Source organism: Microtus pennsylvanicus, chromosome 7 (genome assembly GCF_037038515.1).
Source record: "Microtus pennsylvanicus isolate mMicPen1 chromosome 7, mMicPen1.hap1, whole genome shotgun sequence".
Lineage (NCBI taxonomy): Eukaryota > Metazoa > Chordata > Mammalia > Rodentia > Cricetidae > Microtus > Microtus pennsylvanicus.
The window spans coordinates 82,689,363-82,709,982 of NC_134585.1; the positions used below are offsets into that span (position 1 = coordinate 82,689,363).

At 39.5% G+C, this 20,620-nt stretch overlaps 1 protein-coding gene across 2 annotated transcripts in view; it reads right to left on the reverse strand.

Moving 5' to 3' along the window:
- The window catches only part of Emcn (endomucin), an 80,812-nt gene extending 61,127 nt beyond the window's left edge, over positions 1-19,685 (reverse strand). Inside the window, exon 1 of one of the 2 annotated variants that reach the window (XM_075981267.1) lies at positions 19,385-19,685. In XM_075981267.1, coding sequence (XP_075837382.1) covers positions 19,385-19,457 — 73 coding nt within the window. In that variant the 5' untranslated portion in view covers positions 19,458-19,685. The remainder of the gene's footprint in view (positions 1-19,384) is intronic. The other variant, XM_075981268.1, reaches the window with a different exon arrangement.
- Between the last annotated feature and the right edge of the window lie 935 nt (positions 19,686-20,620).

A 20,620-nucleotide genomic window follows, 5' to 3' on the forward strand; every position in this document is an offset into this window, starting at 1 on the left:
GGGTCTTAGCAGTCTAGATGACGCTATTCAGCAAAAGGATCTCCAGTCCCAGACATAAGATGATGTGATCTCTCCCATTCTACAACTTAAACGATGTTCCCATGTGTTTGTAACACATATTGCTTTGTTTCTCTGTTGATGGACACTTAGCCCAATTCCCTAACCTAGATAGATTGTGAAGAGTTTTGGAATAGATATTTGTTTTAGATGGGTGTCTCTTTGATTAATTTCCTTGTTTCTACACCAGTAGTGGCATCAATGCATCATGAGAGTTCCATTTCATTGTAAAAAAAATTTAATGATCTATTTCATTTTATTTTATATGTATGTGTGTGTTGCCTATGTGTGTGTATGTGCACCACATGCGTGCCTGGTACCCACTGAAGCTAGAGGAGGGCATTAGATCTCCTGAAACTAGAGTTACAGGTGGTTGTAAGCTTCGAGTGGGTGCTGGGAATCAAACCTGGTCCTTTGCAAGAGCAGCTGGTGCTCTCATTCACTTAGCCGTCTCCCCAACTTTACTGCTTCAGTTCTTTTTATTGTTGCTGGGCATCAAGGAACTTCTACATTTTCTATGCTTGCTACTTTGCACTCTTCCCACAGTGCACAAGCATTCTCTTACCCGTTTTAAATCATGGTTTAAAATTATCCCCCTATAGTTGTTTGAGTTCTTCAAATATTTTGGAGACAAACCCTTGTCCAGTTTGTGCAGTATGTGCAATGCTTTCTTCAGACACAACTGATCTTCTTTTCATTCTTTTGGTTCCCACATTGTCCAAATGCTTTTATTTTGTGATCTCATTTATTTTTTTTCCTTGGGCTTGCATGGAGTCATACCTACCTGTACTGTGCCCCCACAGTTTTCTCTGCATGTTTTCCTAACATTGTTACACAGTTTCAGGTCTTACATATAAGATTTAATCTATTTTATGTTGATTTTTGCATATGGTGTGAGACAAGGGTCCAATTTAATTCTTTGACAAATGGCTATCTAGCTTCCTCAATGCCATGTATTGAGGAAACAGCTCCTTTCAAATGTGTTTACTTGGTGCTGTTGCTGAAAGCCATAGCGTCTATGTTCATTCTGGGTTTATATTCTGTTTCATTCATTGATGCGTCGACTTCTACTACAGCACTGCACAGTATTAGATATTATTGCTTCTCTGAGGAACCAGATGTGCTATAGAACCAGATGCCAAGAGTTTATTTATGTTTCATATAGTTCCAAAGCTCATCCTAAGACCCCACAGAAGAGAAAGGTCACTGCTCCAGCAATATTGATAAACAATGCATGAACAAAATGCGAACTTTGAAAGGAAAATGGAGCAATAACAAAAAAGTGAAATTCTAGAGATGGGTAACATGGTGATTAAAGTGAAAGAAGCCAAAAGGTCAGCAGCATAACAAACGGATGACAAGAGCAGAGAGCTTGAAGACATTTTATATTTATATCATCAGATTTGAGGAACAAACACACACACACACAAATAATCATTCAGGAATTATAAACCTTCAAGAGATATATCTGTATGCAATATTAATTTAAGAAGGAGGAGAAAAAGAGAGAAAAGGCTAGAAAAAATTATGGAAATAATAGCTGAAAATTCCCTCATCTGTGGGAAGATACCAACCTCCACTTACAGGAAATACAAGGGTCTTCACATTGATTTTACCCCAAGGGGATTTCACAAAGACATCTATAATCAGACTACAAGACCTCAAGAGAAAAGTGAGAACAAGAGAGAAGAAATTGCTAGACAACAAAGTGGACCCTAAGAGAGACATACATGGATCTAATCTACATGGGAAGTAGAAAAAGACAAGATTTCCTGAGTAAATTGGGAGTGTGGGGATCATGGAGAGGGTGAAAGGAGAGGGGAGCAGAGCAGAGAAAAATACATAGTTCAAAAAAAGCAATAAAATATGGAAAGAACAAATCGTTAAGCAATTAGTAGCATTTAATTTCTCTTAACTCGTTCAGTGGGTTTTACTATGACGTCCCTAGAAGTCTTGGGTATTTTTGTATGGAAATGGGGTGCTTCTCTTCCCAAAATTGAGAGAGATGTTGCCATAGATCTTCAGATAGTGCATCTTCAGCAGTGATGTTGGTCTGACTACTCTGGGCCTTAAATAGCATCCCAGAACTGAGTCAGAAATAATATTTTTTCTGAGTCATTCCCTTCCAATAGAGAATCACTTTAAATGGTTGTGACATAATTTATAGTTAAATCAGCAGATGTCCCTGGGCCGGAGAGTTACAGCCCTTTGGTTGCAGCACAGACCAGTCCTGAGTTCCAGCACAGATCTTCCTTTTCTTTCTCTGTGTGTGTTCTCCTGCTCACAGCGCAGCTAGAAAACCGGTCTGACCACATGCTCAGCGGGAGAACATCAGGTACTTAGCCAAGAACAGAGATGACTTTGTGTTTTTTTCTGCTCTATGATTTTAGAGATTAGCTTTGCAAGAGTATATTATCTTTAAGGAATAAACGTTCTGAAAAATTCCCTAAAGATGCCACTGAAGAAGCCACTTGTGAGTTAATTGCATCTCACGTTTTAAAAAATAACTCTGCATGGTGTGGGGCAGATGCAGCCCTCATTACCACAGAATTTTTTTTTTAACTTAATGGTAGGCGATTGACATGTTTCCAGGATAAGGTAGGTCTCAGTACCAGGCTGGCAAGCACACATCCTGATAGTCTGCTGAGAATATGGGGCTGGAGGCCTACATTCACTGGCAAGGAAAATAAGACATGAACTGCATGCTTTCCTTCCTAATTGACTCAAACAGATCTCAGGACTCATCTAGGGGGACTCATTCTATGATAGTGCCTTCCAGTTTTTACTAGAAAAACAAAGCCCCCTGAAGGTCTTTCTCTAAATCCCAAGACAAAGACTTGGGTGGAATGGTGTTTATTAGGAACCCCGTGGTCAGATTCCTTATAATAGAAGATATTACACATTTAAAATGATGCCCAGAGCCAGAGGTAGAAGAAAGAGCTAAAGAACTAAATTCACTGAAAACTAGAAGCTACTTTTTATTCTTGAAAATGCAGGAGGAAAAAAAACCTTCCAGGGTTGAGATGGAACGTTACTGCAAGTCAGTAGCAGAGACATCTAAAGTGTGCCCTTCACTCTGCCTCTCTCTGGTGGCAACCTGCTTGCCTTCACTAGCAATTGGAAATATGCACCAGGCCTTTAGTTAAGTCTTTTTTTTTTTTATCTGCTATGCATGGAGGAATGGGAAAGGTTCCTGCTGAAGCAAAGCTAAAGGACTTGCCCTAAAGAACAAAGAGACACACACTACTTGATGGATGCAGAAAGCTGGCAATAAAGGCAAGTGTGAGAACACGTCCCATCGTGTGTCACACTTTCAGACATTTCCCAAGGGCTCAGTGTACATTTTCAGACTCATGGTCGTATATCAAAGAATGAAGAAGCATAGGCACCACTGACGGTATCTAAAATCCTTTTCTTATTCAACTAAATATCATCTACCAAATCCAGAAGCACATGCCTTCTGTGTCATAGCTTTGTGTTTGGGAGGCAGAGGACAATTGTAACTTGCCTCTATAGCTGTCCTGCACGCCGTTGGCTGGAAATGATGCTTTACATCTATGAAAGGATAATTCAAAGAAACGGACTCTGGAGCTGTGGGATTGGCTATCCAATCTGGGCAGCACCAGCACAGAGGGATGTGTTTTATGAGGTTTTCTATGTCTGAAGCCAGAAGTACATTACAGGGAACATTTATGAGTTGATTTTGTTAATTTTGTAGACAAATTCACTTTATAGCTATTAAATTTACTTTCCTGATATAGAAACAGAGACATACATAAGAGAAATTCAAAATATGTATAATATATTATCAATATATCATGAATTCAGCCCTCTGGAATAAGTTTGATATAATTAAATATTTTAAAAGTTTAGAGTTATGAAAAATGTGAGAATTATTAATTTTCAGACAATCTTAGTGGCATTTGCAGGTATCTCTGTGTGTCTTTGGCTACCAGTGAGGTGTCTGTCATTAGGTCCTTAATGTTTATTAAATGATAGACATAATTAAGCTTTGTTGGAATTGGATTGAATATGTATAATGCCGCAATAATTATTCTAACCTTTAAGGTCGAATTTGCATCTCATAAAAACGGAAGAATAAAGAACTGCATTGAATTTACAATGAACACGTGACCTACTCTGGGTTTATGCTTATTTTTAAAGCATTATTTCATTATTTGTTACTGTTTGTAAGGAGACCTCAGCTCTTTGTGACCTGAACAGGATGGAATACAGTATACGTTTGGATTTATGGTTCTTTAAGGAGAGGGCCATTTTAACATCTGGGGATAACTGATGGAGCATTTCGTGTGTTTGCTGCATTTTCCTGTCTCTAGTGAGATGGCAATGTTAGATGACTTCACTCTCCTGCGATAAGGCTGAAGTGAGATGCACTTTGTGCATCCAGAGGAGCTGTTGACTATGCATCAATGCATGAACAAACCCTCGTCTGCTGCCACAGGCCCTAGTGAGAGAAACAGAGCTGGTAAATGAATTGTCAAATATGCCTGCAGCAGTCTACTAAGGTTTGAGTTCTTTAGGAACTTGGGTTACCAATTCCAGCTACTTATGTCCCACTTGGATTCTTGCTACCACATGGCTTTTCATAGCTTTTTCTTTATGTATTACTTCCTGACTCCTTTTTTCTTAATGTCAGTTCATCTTTTTTTTAAAAAAATCAATTCACTTTATAATATGTAATACTATGATATACAAAGTAAAATGACATTACAGATCTTGATAGAAGTAATCACAAAAATAAATACTATTAAGAGTCACTGGAGAAGTGTGTGTGTGTGTGTGTGTGTGTGTGTGTGTGTGTGTGTGTGTTTGGAAGCAAATGTTTTACCACTTAACTATTTCTCCAGTCATCAGTATAGAGTAGGCATCATTGTTATTGCTAATTATTATTTTCAGGTATATTCTCATTAGGTAGTTTGGGCTAGTCTTCAATTTTCTCTATAACAGGCCAACCTCAAAATCACTTTCTTCCTGTCTTTGCTTCTTGAGGTCTCAGATTATAGGCATTTGCAACTAAATTGGGATCATTGGATTTTTGATATAAAATTTAGTTATGATGTCTTCAGATTGATTCATGCTTTCTCAGCTTTAAAAGAGAAATCAGTTAGTGTTAGAACATAGTAAAAACATGAGAATACCAATCACACATAATGTGCTTTAGAAACCAGAAGCATATTGAAATTTGGATCACTATTATTCTAAGTTCTATGATTATTTAGACCATCTAGTGACATTAATTGTGCCATTTTAAACTGGAAATGGTTCTCGTGAGAAAATCTTCCCACTGCCAGGCAGGCATGGATATTGTACCGCATCAAATCACCAAATCAGATAGCTTCTCTATCTGAGGGAAAAATGAGTTTCTCTTTCTCAAATTCTAACATGAATTGTATTCACTTCCTTTGAGATCTAAAGGCACATGGTCCCAAAGATCAGTGTGATTTTAAACCCTCATAACAAGTAGAAAATAAGGGCTGAGCAGTTAATTGACAGTCATTAATGTTTCATATACCAATACAGAGGAAATATTATACACGAAAAGAAGCCAAAAGGCCTACAACAATCTAGACATACTCGAGTAAGACTTGATTTTTCATTTCATACATCATAACTACCTAGCAGCAAAACAAATTAACCCATAAACCACTAAATACTTTATCTAGGGCTACAGCTATCAACCAGTCTTCAAAGAAATCTGATCTTTACCTTAGAAAGAGTAAATGGAATTAAGTTTCCAAAGAGCAGTAAATTAAACATTTTAAAGTATCTTGAAAAAATAGAGAAAAAGACAATAGGCAAAAAGACAATTAGAGAAATTACTGTATATTTGTAGGACGAAGTTTAGAAGGAATAAACGTGAAGGAAAACCCAAAATATAAAGGTAAAACTAGAAAAAGGCAGAATGTACAAGAAATAAATAAAGAAAGCAGTAAATGATCAAAATACAAAAGAAAACCTAAGTTTGGGAATAAAGGTGACATTTTATGTTCAAACTGTGATAAAGTTATACTAAACAAAAACTAGGACGTAACCACTGATATGTCTTCAACAATGATTTGATTCTTATAGCAGTGTGAATTTCATTTTTACTCTTTGAATTTTAAGCAAGAGTAAAGTCATCAAAGAAAAACTAACATTGGTAAAGGTGTAAATTGAATTCCAGGAGGAGACAAAGGAGGAGGTGAAATGATATTTCATAACATTGGAATAAATTTGTCTCAAAAATTTAAATATAGAGCAAGTTTTCATTGACAACAGCTGTATTAAGCTGTTCATATTGCATTGTAATTTATCCCTACACAACCATCTAGTATTCCTCTTTGCAGGGCAGTTTGACAAACGCTTTGAACAATTGTGGTTTTGTTTGCATCACTCTCTGACCCCTGCCAGATGTTGACCGGGACTGGCAAGGCTAAAGGTAGGGTGAACTAGAAGAGTCTACATAGAAGACAATGGCTGATTATGTAGATCCTGAATTTTTCTCTACTGGTGATCACCATGAAGTTCCTTGATTCTTCTCCCAGATAAAGCAATCCAAGAAACCAAGGGAGAAAACAGCTTGTTACTATGGACCTTCATTGTACTTTGCTAGTTGTACAACTCAGTTCAGACACACTGTAGAAATGACTCACTCAGATTCAAGAATACCACCAGACATAGACCAGTGTGTGTGCTGAGACTGGCTACAACAAATCACTAAGGACAAAGACGATCAGATTTTAAAACATGAATTTCTGCATCCTAGAGGAATCTGTGCAGTTTTTAAAAAATATTTATTTATTCATTTATTTACTTATTAGAACCTACTTATCCTAATTCCTATGGCCTTCCACTGGAAAAGCTGAATTCCAAGCTCTCTCTTAATTAAGGCATTTTTATTTCTACTTGTAAGTTGTCCAGGTGTTTTATCTCCCTCTTTTTATTTAATAAAGCCCCTCTAGAATGCAAATGGTTTTTCTTCCACTAAAGTTCAGTTGTACTCTCTGTAATCATTTCCCCAGAACTCTGTACAGACAGTTCCTAGAGCCCACAATGAGACACTTAATAGTTGTTTCCCCCCAACATAGTTACTCAGTGTCCACTATGTTTTGGGACTGTGTTATGAAATGATAGAAATCATAGTTATGATGTAGGATGTCCTTCTGTATATGTGTTGCTTTTATTGATTGATAAATAAAGTTGTTTAGGTCAATGGCTTAACAGAGTAAAGCCAGGTGGGAAATCCAAACAAAGAGAGTAGGCAGAGTCAAAGAGATGCCATGTAGCTGCTGAAGGAGAAAGATGCCAGAACATTACCAGTAAGCCACAGCCTCGTAGCAATACACAGATTAATAGAAATGGGTTAATTTAAGATGTAAGAGCTACCTAGAAATTGCCTGAGCCACTGGTCAAACAGTGTTATACTTAATATAGTTACTATATTACATAACAATATAATAGTAGCTATAGTATAGTTACTGTATTATATGACGCTATTACATTGCTGTAATTAACATAGTTCTGTGTGATTATTTGGGACTTGGAAGCTGGGAAACAAAAGCACAGTCTCCATTTACACAGTTACTTATCAACTAAGATGATTTATGTTTGTATCTTATAATCACAATGCTCACAGTTTGTGCATTTTGTAGGTGAACTGCTCAAGATTTTTAAGAATGTATTTGAGTACATATACTGTGGGCATAAATTATTTTTTATAGGTTAGTTAGTTTTTAGATGTCAATATTCAACTATTTTAAAGTCACAGAAAAATACAACTACTTCGTGGCTAAAACTTCTAAATTTAATTTGCCTGTGATATTTTTTCTCCTTATTAATATACAAAATTTAGCATCACTTTCAAGGTACTTGTAGTCTCATTCACGTTTTCTAACATTCTGGGCTGCAGAGATAACGCAATGGTTAAAGGCACATATTGATGGTGCAGATGATCTGAGTTCAGTTCCGGGCACCTACGCTGATTGGCTCACAGCCACCTATAGCCTCAGCTCCAGGAGATCTATTGCCCTCTTCTGAACCCCTTGCCACCTACGCTCATAGGTACGTACATATATGCATAGATGTAAAAACAAAATTTTAAAAAAGAATTTAGAACTTTAGTAAAGTTTAAAACAACATGTACCTCATTGTCTGGCTTTTAGGGATTCGTAAAGATAACATAGATTTTTTTTTTATTTCCCAATGGATACTCATGTGCTACAATATTGTTATTCAAATCCAAGCAAGAAATGCTTTGGTACTGAAGAACTCCACTGGGAAACAAGGCACACTGATTTGCTGAAGCATGCTTTTGATAAATGTTTCATCACTTTGCAAATACTTTTAAAAGTATTTTTACCCTGATTTAGATGGGGTTCTAGGAAAGTTAAAATTTAAAAAGAATTAAAAGTCTGTGAGATAGTTGAAAATGTTGTTCCAGATAATGATTTCTTGTCTTCTTCACCAAGAAACACAGCAAACAAATAAAAATAAAATAAAATAAAATAAAAAGAATCACAGCAAATAAACTTGAATATGGGCTTAAGATCCTGCCTTGTCTTTCTCTCAGCACTTCTGGGAGACTAGGAAAACTGAGTGGTCCAGCTAGCCTTAACTCTGCAGCATCATCTTCAGCTGAGTGAAATGACACACCTAAGCCACTATCATCCCAGATTCATTAGCTTATTAAGGACAATGAATGGCTTTCCCAAAATAATTGGAGGCAGTCGCATCTTGCAGACCGCTACCTCACTGCAGGGGACGAGCCTGAGCAGAGGTGGGTGTCACAGGGCAGGTGTCTGAAGTCAGATAAGCAAGGTTTAATGAGAGAGAATCTAAAATGGCATAATTTAAGTTCACAAGTATAAAATGGTTTTGCATTAATAGACATTATTATAGAGATGTGGAGATATAGAGTATCCAGAAATTGTTTAGGACTTATGATAATGGTGCTTTATTTGGCAAAAGAAACTATTCTCATAACAAACATTTGAGAAGATTACAGACATTTTCCTCTAGGGCTTCTTTTCTAACATTTCCTAAGATATTTTTTGATTAAACACATTCAGCTTCGGATAAGTGTTAATCACTTTTAAGACCTTGAAGATTCTTCTCTACCAAATAAGATTGCTTATTTTCATTTTAATAAATTTCAGTTTAATTGCTAAATTTCTAAGCTTAGCATCTCCGTTCTATTCTACTGAAGCTCAAGTTGTCCTACCTGCGTGAAGCCTCCTTTGTTAGTCCCACCCACAGTCCTCAGCTTTCCTATAGTACAATGCTTAAGCCTCACAAGTGATCACCCCCTCTTTTTCACTCAGCCAGTTGCTAAGTGCCAACTATGTAGTGGGGGTGCATTAGCTACATTTTCAGGAATTTTGAATGTTTTCAAATTGTTTATTTTTACTATAAAAGGTAAGAGATAGAAGTGGAAAAAAGTGAATGCATATATATCAAATAAAATCTTGGCTCAAACCTGGGCTAACGGTGATCTGGAAGCTCTTTGGGAATGTGCTTTTATGAATGGCCTACCTCCCACCTTTACCCAAGTAACCTTTATCTGACATTGCAATAATTTCTACAGGCTCTATATTCTTTTAAGTGTAACTGGGTTTAAACTTCATACTTTTAATTTCATGAAATTGGAAACATGCATCTGTGTTTCTGTGCTTTGATAGGTTAAGCTTTTTTTTTCATCTTGAGAGTAAGGGCTAATGCACATTTATTGTATTTCTGCATGCAATCTAGTGAATGGGTGAATAGCATCTCACCTCTTTTGTGTCTGTTGCTGTGACAAAACATGATGAACAGCAACAACGTAAAGAGAAAGGATTGATCTGGTGTTTGGCTCCAGAGTCTGAGTCTAGGACAGAGGAGGTGTGGCAGCAGGAGGTAGGAAGTTGACGCTGGTCAGTCACATTTTATTCACACACAGGCAAGGCTACAAACCATCAGATCTTGTCCTAGGGTTGTGAGTCCTATATCAAGACTCCAATTTTTAAACGTTCCCTAACTTTTCTCAAACAATGGCATTGACTGTGACAAGGTGTTTGAATACATGGCATTAAGAAGGGGGACATTTCACACTGAAATGACCACACCAAGTATGCATTTCATTTATCCCTGTGACTCCTGCCTAACTCTGCTCTCGACATGGAATGATCAGTAAGGAAGCTGAACAGAGACAAGGCAACAGAAACTGAGTCCCTATAAAGATGTGTGTTGAGGCTGGCAAGGTAGGTGGCTTACTGGGTAAGGATATGGGCCTTCAAGCTTGATGGTCTGAATTCAATCTCTTGAACCCAAATCAAGGAAGGAGATAAACAACTTGGGTTGTTCTCTAACATCCAAATGAATGCCCTGGTAGGGATACACCCACACTCCCACGCTTGTAAAATAAGGAACATAAAGCAGACATTGCCAAAGAACTTATGATGTAGACTCTTATCACAGGCTGTCATGACCTATAGAAATTAAATTTCAATTGTTATTTTCAATTATGTTCTAACTTTAGATTCATGCATTCTTCAAATTTCCATACAACTGTCCATTTGCGAGACTGAGCGGGAAAGGATGGGTGTCCAAGAGTTCCGTCAAGGTCAGGAAGTTTATGGTCAGCAGTCAGTAAGAGGAGATGAGAGGAAACAAACCAGCTTTACTCTCATGCTGTGATGTGTGTTCTCCATCATTTAAATCATTCTCTCGGTTCTCCAATTTCTTAAGGCTACACAATAATGCCATGAGCTGATGCTACCAACTATTTACAGCAATATTTTAAGACAAATGTTCTTCATCTTAATAAACAAAGAAAGACTGACCAGAAAGCCTAGCTAGTTCTACAAAATAATACCGTAGCAATTGTTCTTCATTGTACACTAAAACATCAAAACATGGATGATGCTTCACACACTGTCTGCTGGCTGCTTAGATGCAACACAGGCATTACACAACAGGGGATGGGATTAAACGCGGACTACACAGGAAGTCTGATCATGCGTGCAGTGGGCAGGGTAGATGTGCACACACATTTAAGAAAGAGAGCCTGTCTATAGGGCACGTGAAACTCAGTATAAATGTCAAGTAAATACAAGCCCCAGGGTTACTAAGAAAATGCAGGAAAAGCCTCTCCTCTTTGCATTTTTTTTCTTTGTGGCTAATCTGTTTTATCAAATTTTCTTTGAAGAAATACTTCTGAAATTATAAGATATTGTGTGGACAAGCAACACCCCTTCTCATTTCATGTCAAAGATGTTTGGTTTAGGACCTCTGGGCAACAGTTCCTAAGTCGTTTTGGCAACTGATCTTAATTGAGTGCCATCAGGGTAACGAGCCAGCTGACCAGCATCACTGTGTGCCATTCTGCTATAACATAGAATCTCAGCTCCTCTCTGTAGTCCCAGTCTCTATGTTAATGTCAGTCATTTAATACTCCGTGAGTCCTCAAACATTTTTTTTTGTATCTTAACAATTTACTGAAACCAACTTTGTGTTTGGATTATCAGCCACATGCCCACTCCACATGAGATGCTGAAGAGAATGCAGCATTTTCTTCCTTAATTAACTTATTATTAAAAGTGGATAATTTTCCTGAGTAGCCTACAGGGTGCTCCCAGGTTAATAGGGTGGAAAGAGCAAGCAGAATTGAGAGGGAATGACAACATCCCATGAGTAAGTACTGAAGGGGCGGGCCAGACAAAGTAGGAATTTAAGTGTAGTGCCTAGGGGAATTCAGTAGTTCAAATAATATTTTTCTTGGCCATATCTACTTTCCTATTATCCTAAACCAGTACAAGAAAAAAAAGACAATGAATTCATAGCAAAAATTTCCCAGAAAGCAGGCGAGTATGCCATTTTCCTTGAAAAGTAAACTTCCCAGTGCCTGCTGTGAAGTGGCTTGGTGAATGGAGTTGGATGGCCATGGCAGAGAAACACACTGGCTGCCAGAGGAAGGGCTAGAGGCTGGAGGGCACTCTCTTCCCAATCAGTCGGGACTGTTAGGCCTCCTCCCAGCGCCTCCATCTGCCCGTTCCTAGTTCTCTCACCCAGGGCCTCTCCCTCCCTGAGCCTCAGCAGTTTTCAGGTCTTTTATAGCCCCGTTTTTCCTCTGGGCAACTCTTCCTGGTTGCTAATGAGTGCCACATGAATAGTGCCAATAAAAGAAGAAAATGGGAGGGCGTCTTGCTGATGTGATCTCTGGCCAAACAGAACAGGCCTTTCATGTGCCAAGCCCCTCTGCCAAGCAGCCCAAGTGAGAATCCCCGGAGCTGAGCCCTGCTCTGCTCCTGGAGGTGTCAGGATGAGGGAGAGGCAAGGCAACTTGGGGCAAAACGTACAGAAGTTGTTAGAGTAAGAACATAATACTGGAGCTGTGGAAGGAGCAGCGTCCGCCATCCAGCCCAACGTCTTTCTCTTCGTAGATGTGGAAAACCCTGCCTGGAGAACCTGGAACCTGCTTGCCTCAGTCACAAGAGAAATGGGAGCCACTGGTAACGGAGGCTAAGGGCTCTTGGCTCGGAGAGCAGTGTCTTCTCTCCATGGTTAGGTCGTGGCTCAACCTGGTCCCAGGGCTCAACTGGGAAAAAGATAACTCTATTCTGTTACCAAATACGTTCAATCATTTTTAGATAAAATTTCTTATTAGAACAATACTCAGATAAATGTGTTGTGAGGGATTGGGTCTGTTAACACTCGCGTCAACCACGTAAATTCCATTTGGAATGACCTGTGAAAATTTTAAAACTTCAGAATGACTGAATGATCCGATGTTCCTACTTTTTCAGGATTAGACTGAAATTAACTTGAGAAATTATGGATATCAACAATGTAATAAATTTATTTTTATTTGAAGTATAACAGTTCAGAATGACCTGACAGATGGTGTAGAGGATTATGGGACCTTTTTTTTGGGGGGGGGGTTGTTATGTAAGGAAATCTGAGTCAACAGTTGCTGGTCACTTTAATGTGATTTGGGAAGATGCTATGATCCAATAGTCAGCACAATCTCCATAATCAAACTAAAATGGCAGAGGAGTTTCACGGGCCCAGCAAGCAAATGTAACCCACCAGACCCCTGCTTCAGTTCCTGCCTCAGTTTCCCCCAGTGATGGACTGTGACCTGTAAGCCCAATACAGCACCAGAGAAACAAAGTAGAACACCAAGGATAAAAGTAAGTATGCCTCAAGCAGCAGAACACATCTTGGATGCCCTGCGTCTTTTTTTACTCTGATGACTTGCAATGAAATACAGTTTTCCACATTAAAGTAAGGCCACTAACTAACCCAAAGATAGATCACGGGGAAAGGAAAAAGCATCGAGACATTATCCTCAATGCCTGAAGAGTCACGTACCATTAAATGGTGGACTGATTCTACCAGTCCTGGTAACCTGATGTTACCAGGATAACAGGTGACTGACACCATTTTCTTTTAATTCTGTTTTTTTTTTTTTTAAATTTTGTAATTCTTCCAAGTTTTAGAATACTACGTAAAATTAGGTCACATAAGCAAAGCTGTCAAAACTAAAAGAAACAGAGAATCACAAAAAGCTCATCGAGTCACATGATTTAATCATTAATTAGTGCAACCTCGATCCTGCAATTGCTATAAATAAATCCTAATAAGCGAATTCTATGGGTTTAAAAGGCAACTCACATCTCTTAGAGTCAGATTTGCAGAGAACTTAATCAGGAGCTATGCCAGAGTCAGACAGAGGAGTTGGAGTCCAGGCATGCAGCCGCGGCCTCTCCGCCCTGGGGAGAGGATCCAGGAGCTACTTCTCTGTGTCCTCACACTAGCTCAACACTCTAGGAGGGCAATTTCACACTTCTTACCACAAAAACAAATTTCTTTTCCCACTTCAGTTAAAAATAAAGTCAATGTGTTATACAAATGGTTTTCTCTGTTGTGTGTGTGATTTTTATAACTCAAGCATTATTTTGAAACATGGCCATTGCAATGTGAACAGCCACAAAGAATAACATTAAAGGTATATGGATAAAGGATAAGTAATGGAACAACAGAGTCCAGTTATTAAGAAAGAAGCCTGACAGAATTCTAAAGTTTATAAATCTACTTATTGACACTATGATTTCAATATTAGTTGCCATAATCATAGACAACCCAATGGGAATTCATAGTATGTATTACATTTAAAATAAATCTCCTATTGCCATGTAGAATAATTGCTTGTCAATACATAGACTTTTCATTACTGTCTAATAGAGAAACTGATGCTAGCATAAGTTCAATGTGGTGACCAGTTCTGTCACACACAGAAGCAAGACTAAACTTGATTGCCGCATCATGACTGAATGTCCATCACTAACATGTCCGAACTCTCAAACCTACTAGTAGTTAATTTTTATGAAAGATTAAAACTGTTTGTGGGTCTGCTGCATGTGATGACACATATGCAGAGGCAGGTATCTATAGGTTTATGAGTCACATAATAAGTCTTAGGCCAGTCTGGTCTACAAAGCAAGTTTTAGACTAGTCAACACTATACCATGCCTTAAAAAAATTTAAAAAGTGGATATTGACTATTTTCAAACAAAAAGATGTTTCATTAAATATAAACTTTCAAAAATAGTCTTATATTAATTTTTTGAAAATTTATTTTGTACGTATCTTTTGATAACATTCACTCCCCCCTCCTCCACCTCCAAGATCTACCCCCATTTTCCTACCCAATCAACTTCATGTTCTCTTTCTTCATAGAGTTCGATTTGTGTTTCATGAATAGTCTTGGGGATAGGTCAGCCTATCATTAAGGGAGTCACACCATTAAATAAATCTCCCTCTCCATCTGTGTCTACTGATCTAAGTGATGGATTAGTGAAGCAAGTGACATAACTTTGAAAAACACTCTCGAAATTATGCAAATTCACGCACATAATTTTCACTTGCATATATTGTGACTGTAATGTAGCTCAGCATCCATCCTCTAGAATACTATATTGTGTGAAATTATTTCAGGAGTTTATATTTCATCAGGGGAGAGTTGACAATATACTTATTAGTTGATTCTGACTGGAATCAACTTGGAATAAAAACATTTTATCTAAATGGTGAAATGTGATAAATGGTGGAGCATAAAGTTCCAAATTTGTATGACACTTGCTGCCCCCCTATACATTTTGTGTGCATCGCCTCACAATCAATGTCCCCATGAGGTGAGAATTGCACTTACTCCATCTAATTACTCAGAATGCCAGAAGTTAATTCATCCAAAAGTCAGAATCTGAATCACATCGTCTGAATCTAGAACTAATACAATTTGACATTAAGTGATTAATTCTGTAACTTCCATCTCCTATAAACCGTATATCTTTTCCACTAACATTTAGAGGCAAGTCTCTTTTATTCTAGCCAGCATGGCAAAAGGCACTACAGTTCCTTCTACGAGATTCATGAGGATCATTTGAATGAGGATGCTAAAAATCAGTATGTCCAAGCAGAAGTTCTTGTAGGTGCCATGAGAGGTGGCAGTGGTTTCTCAACTGATGGAGGGGGTGTCTCTAGCTATATTCTTTTTTTTTTTTAAATCAGAAAACAACTTATAGAAATGTCATTACCCTGGAAGGTAGCAAGCTACACAAGAAAGTCCCAAAGAGCGTCACTTCTTGTGTGATTTCGTGACATGTGACCCTACTATACCCTCACACTGTTTCGAATCCTCAGCTCCCTCACACTGTTTCGAATCCTCAGCTTCTTGGACAGCAAAACAGATGCAATACCAATGGCCTTGAAATGAGAAAAATGAGAGAGATTCTCAGCAGCACCAATGGCAGATGCTGCAGAGGCTGCTCAGATACTGCACACTTCAGAAAGATTTCAGGCAGAAGATGACGGATTGAAGAGATTACTAAGTGGTGCACATTCCAGTAAAATCAACGGTATTGATTGATGATAAGCCCCATGCTCAAGCACTTTCACAGGCACCAATTGTTAACTATAAGTCAATATTGCTTTTATATTTTGGAGGTGTAGGACTCTAACCCAGTGCCATAGATAAATTAAGAATCTGCTATATTCTGAGCTACAGATCCAGGGACGGATACTAATCTGTATTTCCCACCCTCTACTCAACATCTCCTGATACCATACTTTGCACAGTGTTTCTTAGTATGTACCCAGACTCAAACTACAGCTTCTCTATATTTATAGACTAGAATGCCCTGCTGTTTCAGCAGTGTCCCTATTCAGGAAATTTTTACATCTACCTTGAGCCTCCCGATTTTCAAGTTACAAAGTTTGGCACATTTTTTATGAGAAGTTGTGAGATTTCCCAACACACCAAACTAGGAACTTGTGGTTTCTCTATGTCATTCTTTCCTTATTCCTCAAGACCCATGATAAAATTTGTGTTGCTTGGCTCTTCGTTTTACCATTCTATCTAATACAAGAAATGAGTCCTATTGGCTTTGACAGCATCTTCTTATAGTATATTCAATCAATTTTTTTGCTTTATAAAATCGGATGCTCTATCACTAACAAATGAATTCTTCCAAGCAACTAAACCCATCTGCTATCCATATCCTGGGGTCTGTTTCTGCCTACCCCAAACATTTTAGTCTCTCCGAGACTGGTGCAACATTTAAAAATAAAATGATAGAGAGAGTAAACGCATACAGCTTCCAGGCTTCCATTTTCCTGAAGTCATCTTTTAACATCGCTGAGTCTCAGCGGTCAAAAGCTCACCCCTCTAGACCTCAGAGGCACTGGAGTGTCTGTTCAGTTTTAAGTACAACACAGAAGACTTCAGGAAAGACTGGCCATCTCCTTCAGGAACTTCTGGGACATATTTCTAAAGAGCAGCCTTCCAAGTTGGACACTATAAATTTTTAGGCCAGCATCCTATTGACAAAAGCTACTTGCTGCCATACAGAAAATTCTCTGGGTCTCAACAAAAGCTCCACCACCAGATTGTATTTATTTAAATCTGAGATTGACAAAAACACCAGAAAGAAAAGTACTCAGTTTCTCGGAAAAGAAATCATATTTAGCAGTCAATTTCAGAGCCAAAAAGCATGCATTTGCTTGACAATCTGAGCGTTAGAGCTGAAATGGCTCCCTCCCAGACCCCAATAATTGACTCTGCTGATGAATTTGTTGATTATTCTAAGTGTGAGGAGCCAATGAAGCTCAGAACTCAATGTACTCCTGGTACACGGAGTTAGGAAAGAGCTGATGAGATGAACGTAGGAAATGCTTCATTTCCTGTGCCCATTCTGCTAAGGAAACATAAACTGGCAGAGCCAGGTGCATCCAAGTCATCTATGTAGCCTGGAAAAACTCAGTCAGCCCTACCCAGGCCACTGTCAAGGGTCAGACTGTGGTGCCAAGATACAGCTTCTGTTTTTTAAGATCAGTCTCTCTTTTCTTCTCTTCTCTTCTCTTCTCTTCTCTTCTCTTCTCTTCTTCCTCCTTCTCCTCCTCCTCCTTCTCCTCCTCCTTCCCTTCTTCCCTCTGCCCCTTTCCCCTCTTCTTCCCACCCTCTCTCCCTCCCCTCCCCTCCCTGTTTTCCTCATTCCAGATACACGTCTTAAGTTATCAAGTAGGTTTGTTGGCAGATGCGAAGGAAATACTGTCTAAATATTTTCCCTGCCACAGTGAGGAATTATCCAGTGTGGGCCAATAACTTGTTAGAATGTTGACCCTGCTAAAGCGAGGGTGGACGCTTGACCAGTGAGCTGAAGGAGGCCAGTGTTTTCCCTAAGTGGCCACAGTGGAGAAGTCTGTGGGCCCTTCTGTGTTCTCTCCATGCTGGTTCCCTCTCTTACAGTCAGCTTGGAGGCCAGTTCCTCTGACTCCCTTACTCTTTGTTCCTAGGATGCACAGCCCATTCAACATTAAAACGTGCTGGTGGTTTGCTGCACGCTCGAAAGGCCTTCAGACTTGAAAGGGTGGAGAGCCTAGCCCAAGCTTGCATAACTTTTATCAGCCAGGCACACAGGTTTTGAGCAGAGTGTTGCAGGGTAGACGTTCTCATGAGCTGTTCTAACACATCCTGAAGAGACACTCAGGAGCAAGCCGTTGAACTCAGATACTCCATGAACACGTTTGTAAAAAAGTCAGATTCTCAGGAGCTCCTTCTAACTTTCTGGCCACATGCAAGATAAGCAAGTGTGATGAGGAAAGACTTCCAGATTTATCCTAAACTTATAAAAAAGATTTCTTTTTTTTTTTTAAAAAAATTACTGACCAGCTGTAGCCCAAGTTGGACCATTGGTTGTGTTTTCATGCTTTTTTTTTAAACTTTACATTGCTTTTATAAATTAAAATTTTGTAGGCAGTAAACATTGGGAACAGGTGCAAGCAAACTTAGAATTGAGTTTTCTGGATTATACCCCCAACCCCCAACACACACATACCCTCCACACACACCCTCAGAGTCAGAACCAGTCTCTCCCAGTTATGTCTTCTCTTACATTTTAACTTTCATGCTTATTAAAGCTGCTTAATGCTAGAATCGCTGGCCTGTTTCTCTCAATAGCACATCTACCACTGAGGGAGAGGGAAGCAACTTGCTCATTTTGCTGTTCCTTGCACCGCCCAGCACAGGATAGGAGCCCGATAAATTAGTGCTTTAGCTTAACTGTTTATTTTGTGTTACTTAAGAATGGTTAGAAATAAAACACAGTGGCGCTTGCAGCTGCTCACTAGAGCGGTGCCGCATGCACCTGAGAATCTTTCCGGGCAGTCGGTGGTGGGTTTTACAAGTCTATCTTTAAAGTTCTGAAAGTCACACAAAGTATTGAGCGACCGTGTTCGCATCCGCATATACTTCCGTAACGAACGTCTGTACATTTAATTCCCTGCTTGCCCAGTCACCTAAGATGCTAATATCCTCCTAATGGTGAATCAGCGTTCACTTCTTTAGCTAGCTCTACCTAACCAAAGGTGAAAGGGAGCTGGGATTGACACCGGCGCCCTTGGCAACACAGTTTCCAATGACAACCTTTCCCTCATACAGAATTCTCTTATCATTCTGGGCCGATGATAGAAAAAAAATATGTCTTTTTGAATTAACACATTTTTAGCCAAAATTCTATCTTAGTCTCCGAAAAGGTAACACATTTCCCCAGTTGTTTTATGAATCCATTAAACACACTTTCAGGCCATCAGGCCAGCAAGCATTTCCTTTTAGCAGAAACAAGCTCTCATCTGTGGCGTGCCTTCTCGGCCTCTTCCCCGCCTAGCTCCCTGTACTCCTTCGAGCAAATCAATGAGAACAGCAGGAGGAAGCCTCCTGAAGGTCAACCGGAGCTAGAAGCTCACCAGCTCCGATTTCTCATCCTCACCATCAGAAGGATCAAAGAAACGGTACCTTCACTGGCCTCACTGCGGCAGACACGGTTGCACAGGAGGAGGAGAAGTGCGGTCACCTGAAGCAGCTGCATGGTGCCTTAGGAGGGTCTCAGTGGCTTCTCTCCCGGGGTAAGGCGTGAATGATTCCTCCCAGCCTGTCCGGGCCGAGTTAGCAAATGGAAAAGGTGTGCCGCATGTGGCCAGACGCTGCCCATTCCTACTTATTTTGGGGACTCTGATAAAGAACTAGAGGAAACACACACACTCCCTTTGGGAGGTCAGCAGAGTGGAGATTTATTGTTTCAGCCCCTTACAGGAACTCTTTTTCCCCCCTCTCTCTTCCTTTGGCAGCCACTTGTGTTTTTGTTACTGCATTATTTTGCTCTTCTTCAACAAAAAGGTCAGGATGGGATTGGAACAGGAAGGGACCCTTCTCAAGAAAGGACCAGGGAGCTTTCTAACTTTTGTTTTGAAAGCGCGTTTTGGAATAGCTGTGAGGATGCCTCATCAAGCAGCTACTCTGCCTGCCTAGGAAGGCTGTAACTTCTCAAGGGCTGGGTTTGAGTCCAAAATCCACAGGGAAAAGCTTTTCTTCCCTCTTTTCCACACAAAGCCACCTTCAAATGCAATTATTGATTAGATTATGCTCCACTCCTGAGAAAGCAAGCTGGCCTTTTGTGAACATCCAGAAAGATTTCTTTTTTCAAGACATGTCTAACAGAATTAAGCAAAGATCTAACCCCCTGCTCATTTGGGATTTGATATTTTCCCCCTTACTTTGCACACACAAGAGGGTAGTGTACCACCACCAAGATACATCCCTAGCCTAGATTTCTGGGTTTTATTAGTAAGTTTTTTATGAACAACAACAAAAAAATTACGACATTGCAGGTATAAGGAATCTGTCTCAGTCTGCTTGGGCAGAATGAGGCATTGGGGCAAGTCAGGGGTGCTGTGAATTATGTGTTCTGCAGGACCCAAATGCCAACCAGCAGTCCCTTTGCTCTCAGTGATGACCAATTAATACATGATAGTCACACAGACCCCTGCACACAGCACCAGCCTGAACAGGAGAATAAGAGGCTTTAGCCACAGACTTCACATCTAGGCTCAGCTGCTGGCTCTTTAATACACCATGAGGGGCAGGCTTCCTAGGGAAAAGTGCTGGTGGATTCTTACAATTATACTTAACTCGATCCATTCCTTGTTACACCATCCAGGGAAGAAAGGACTCCATAGAAAAGTGATCAGAGCA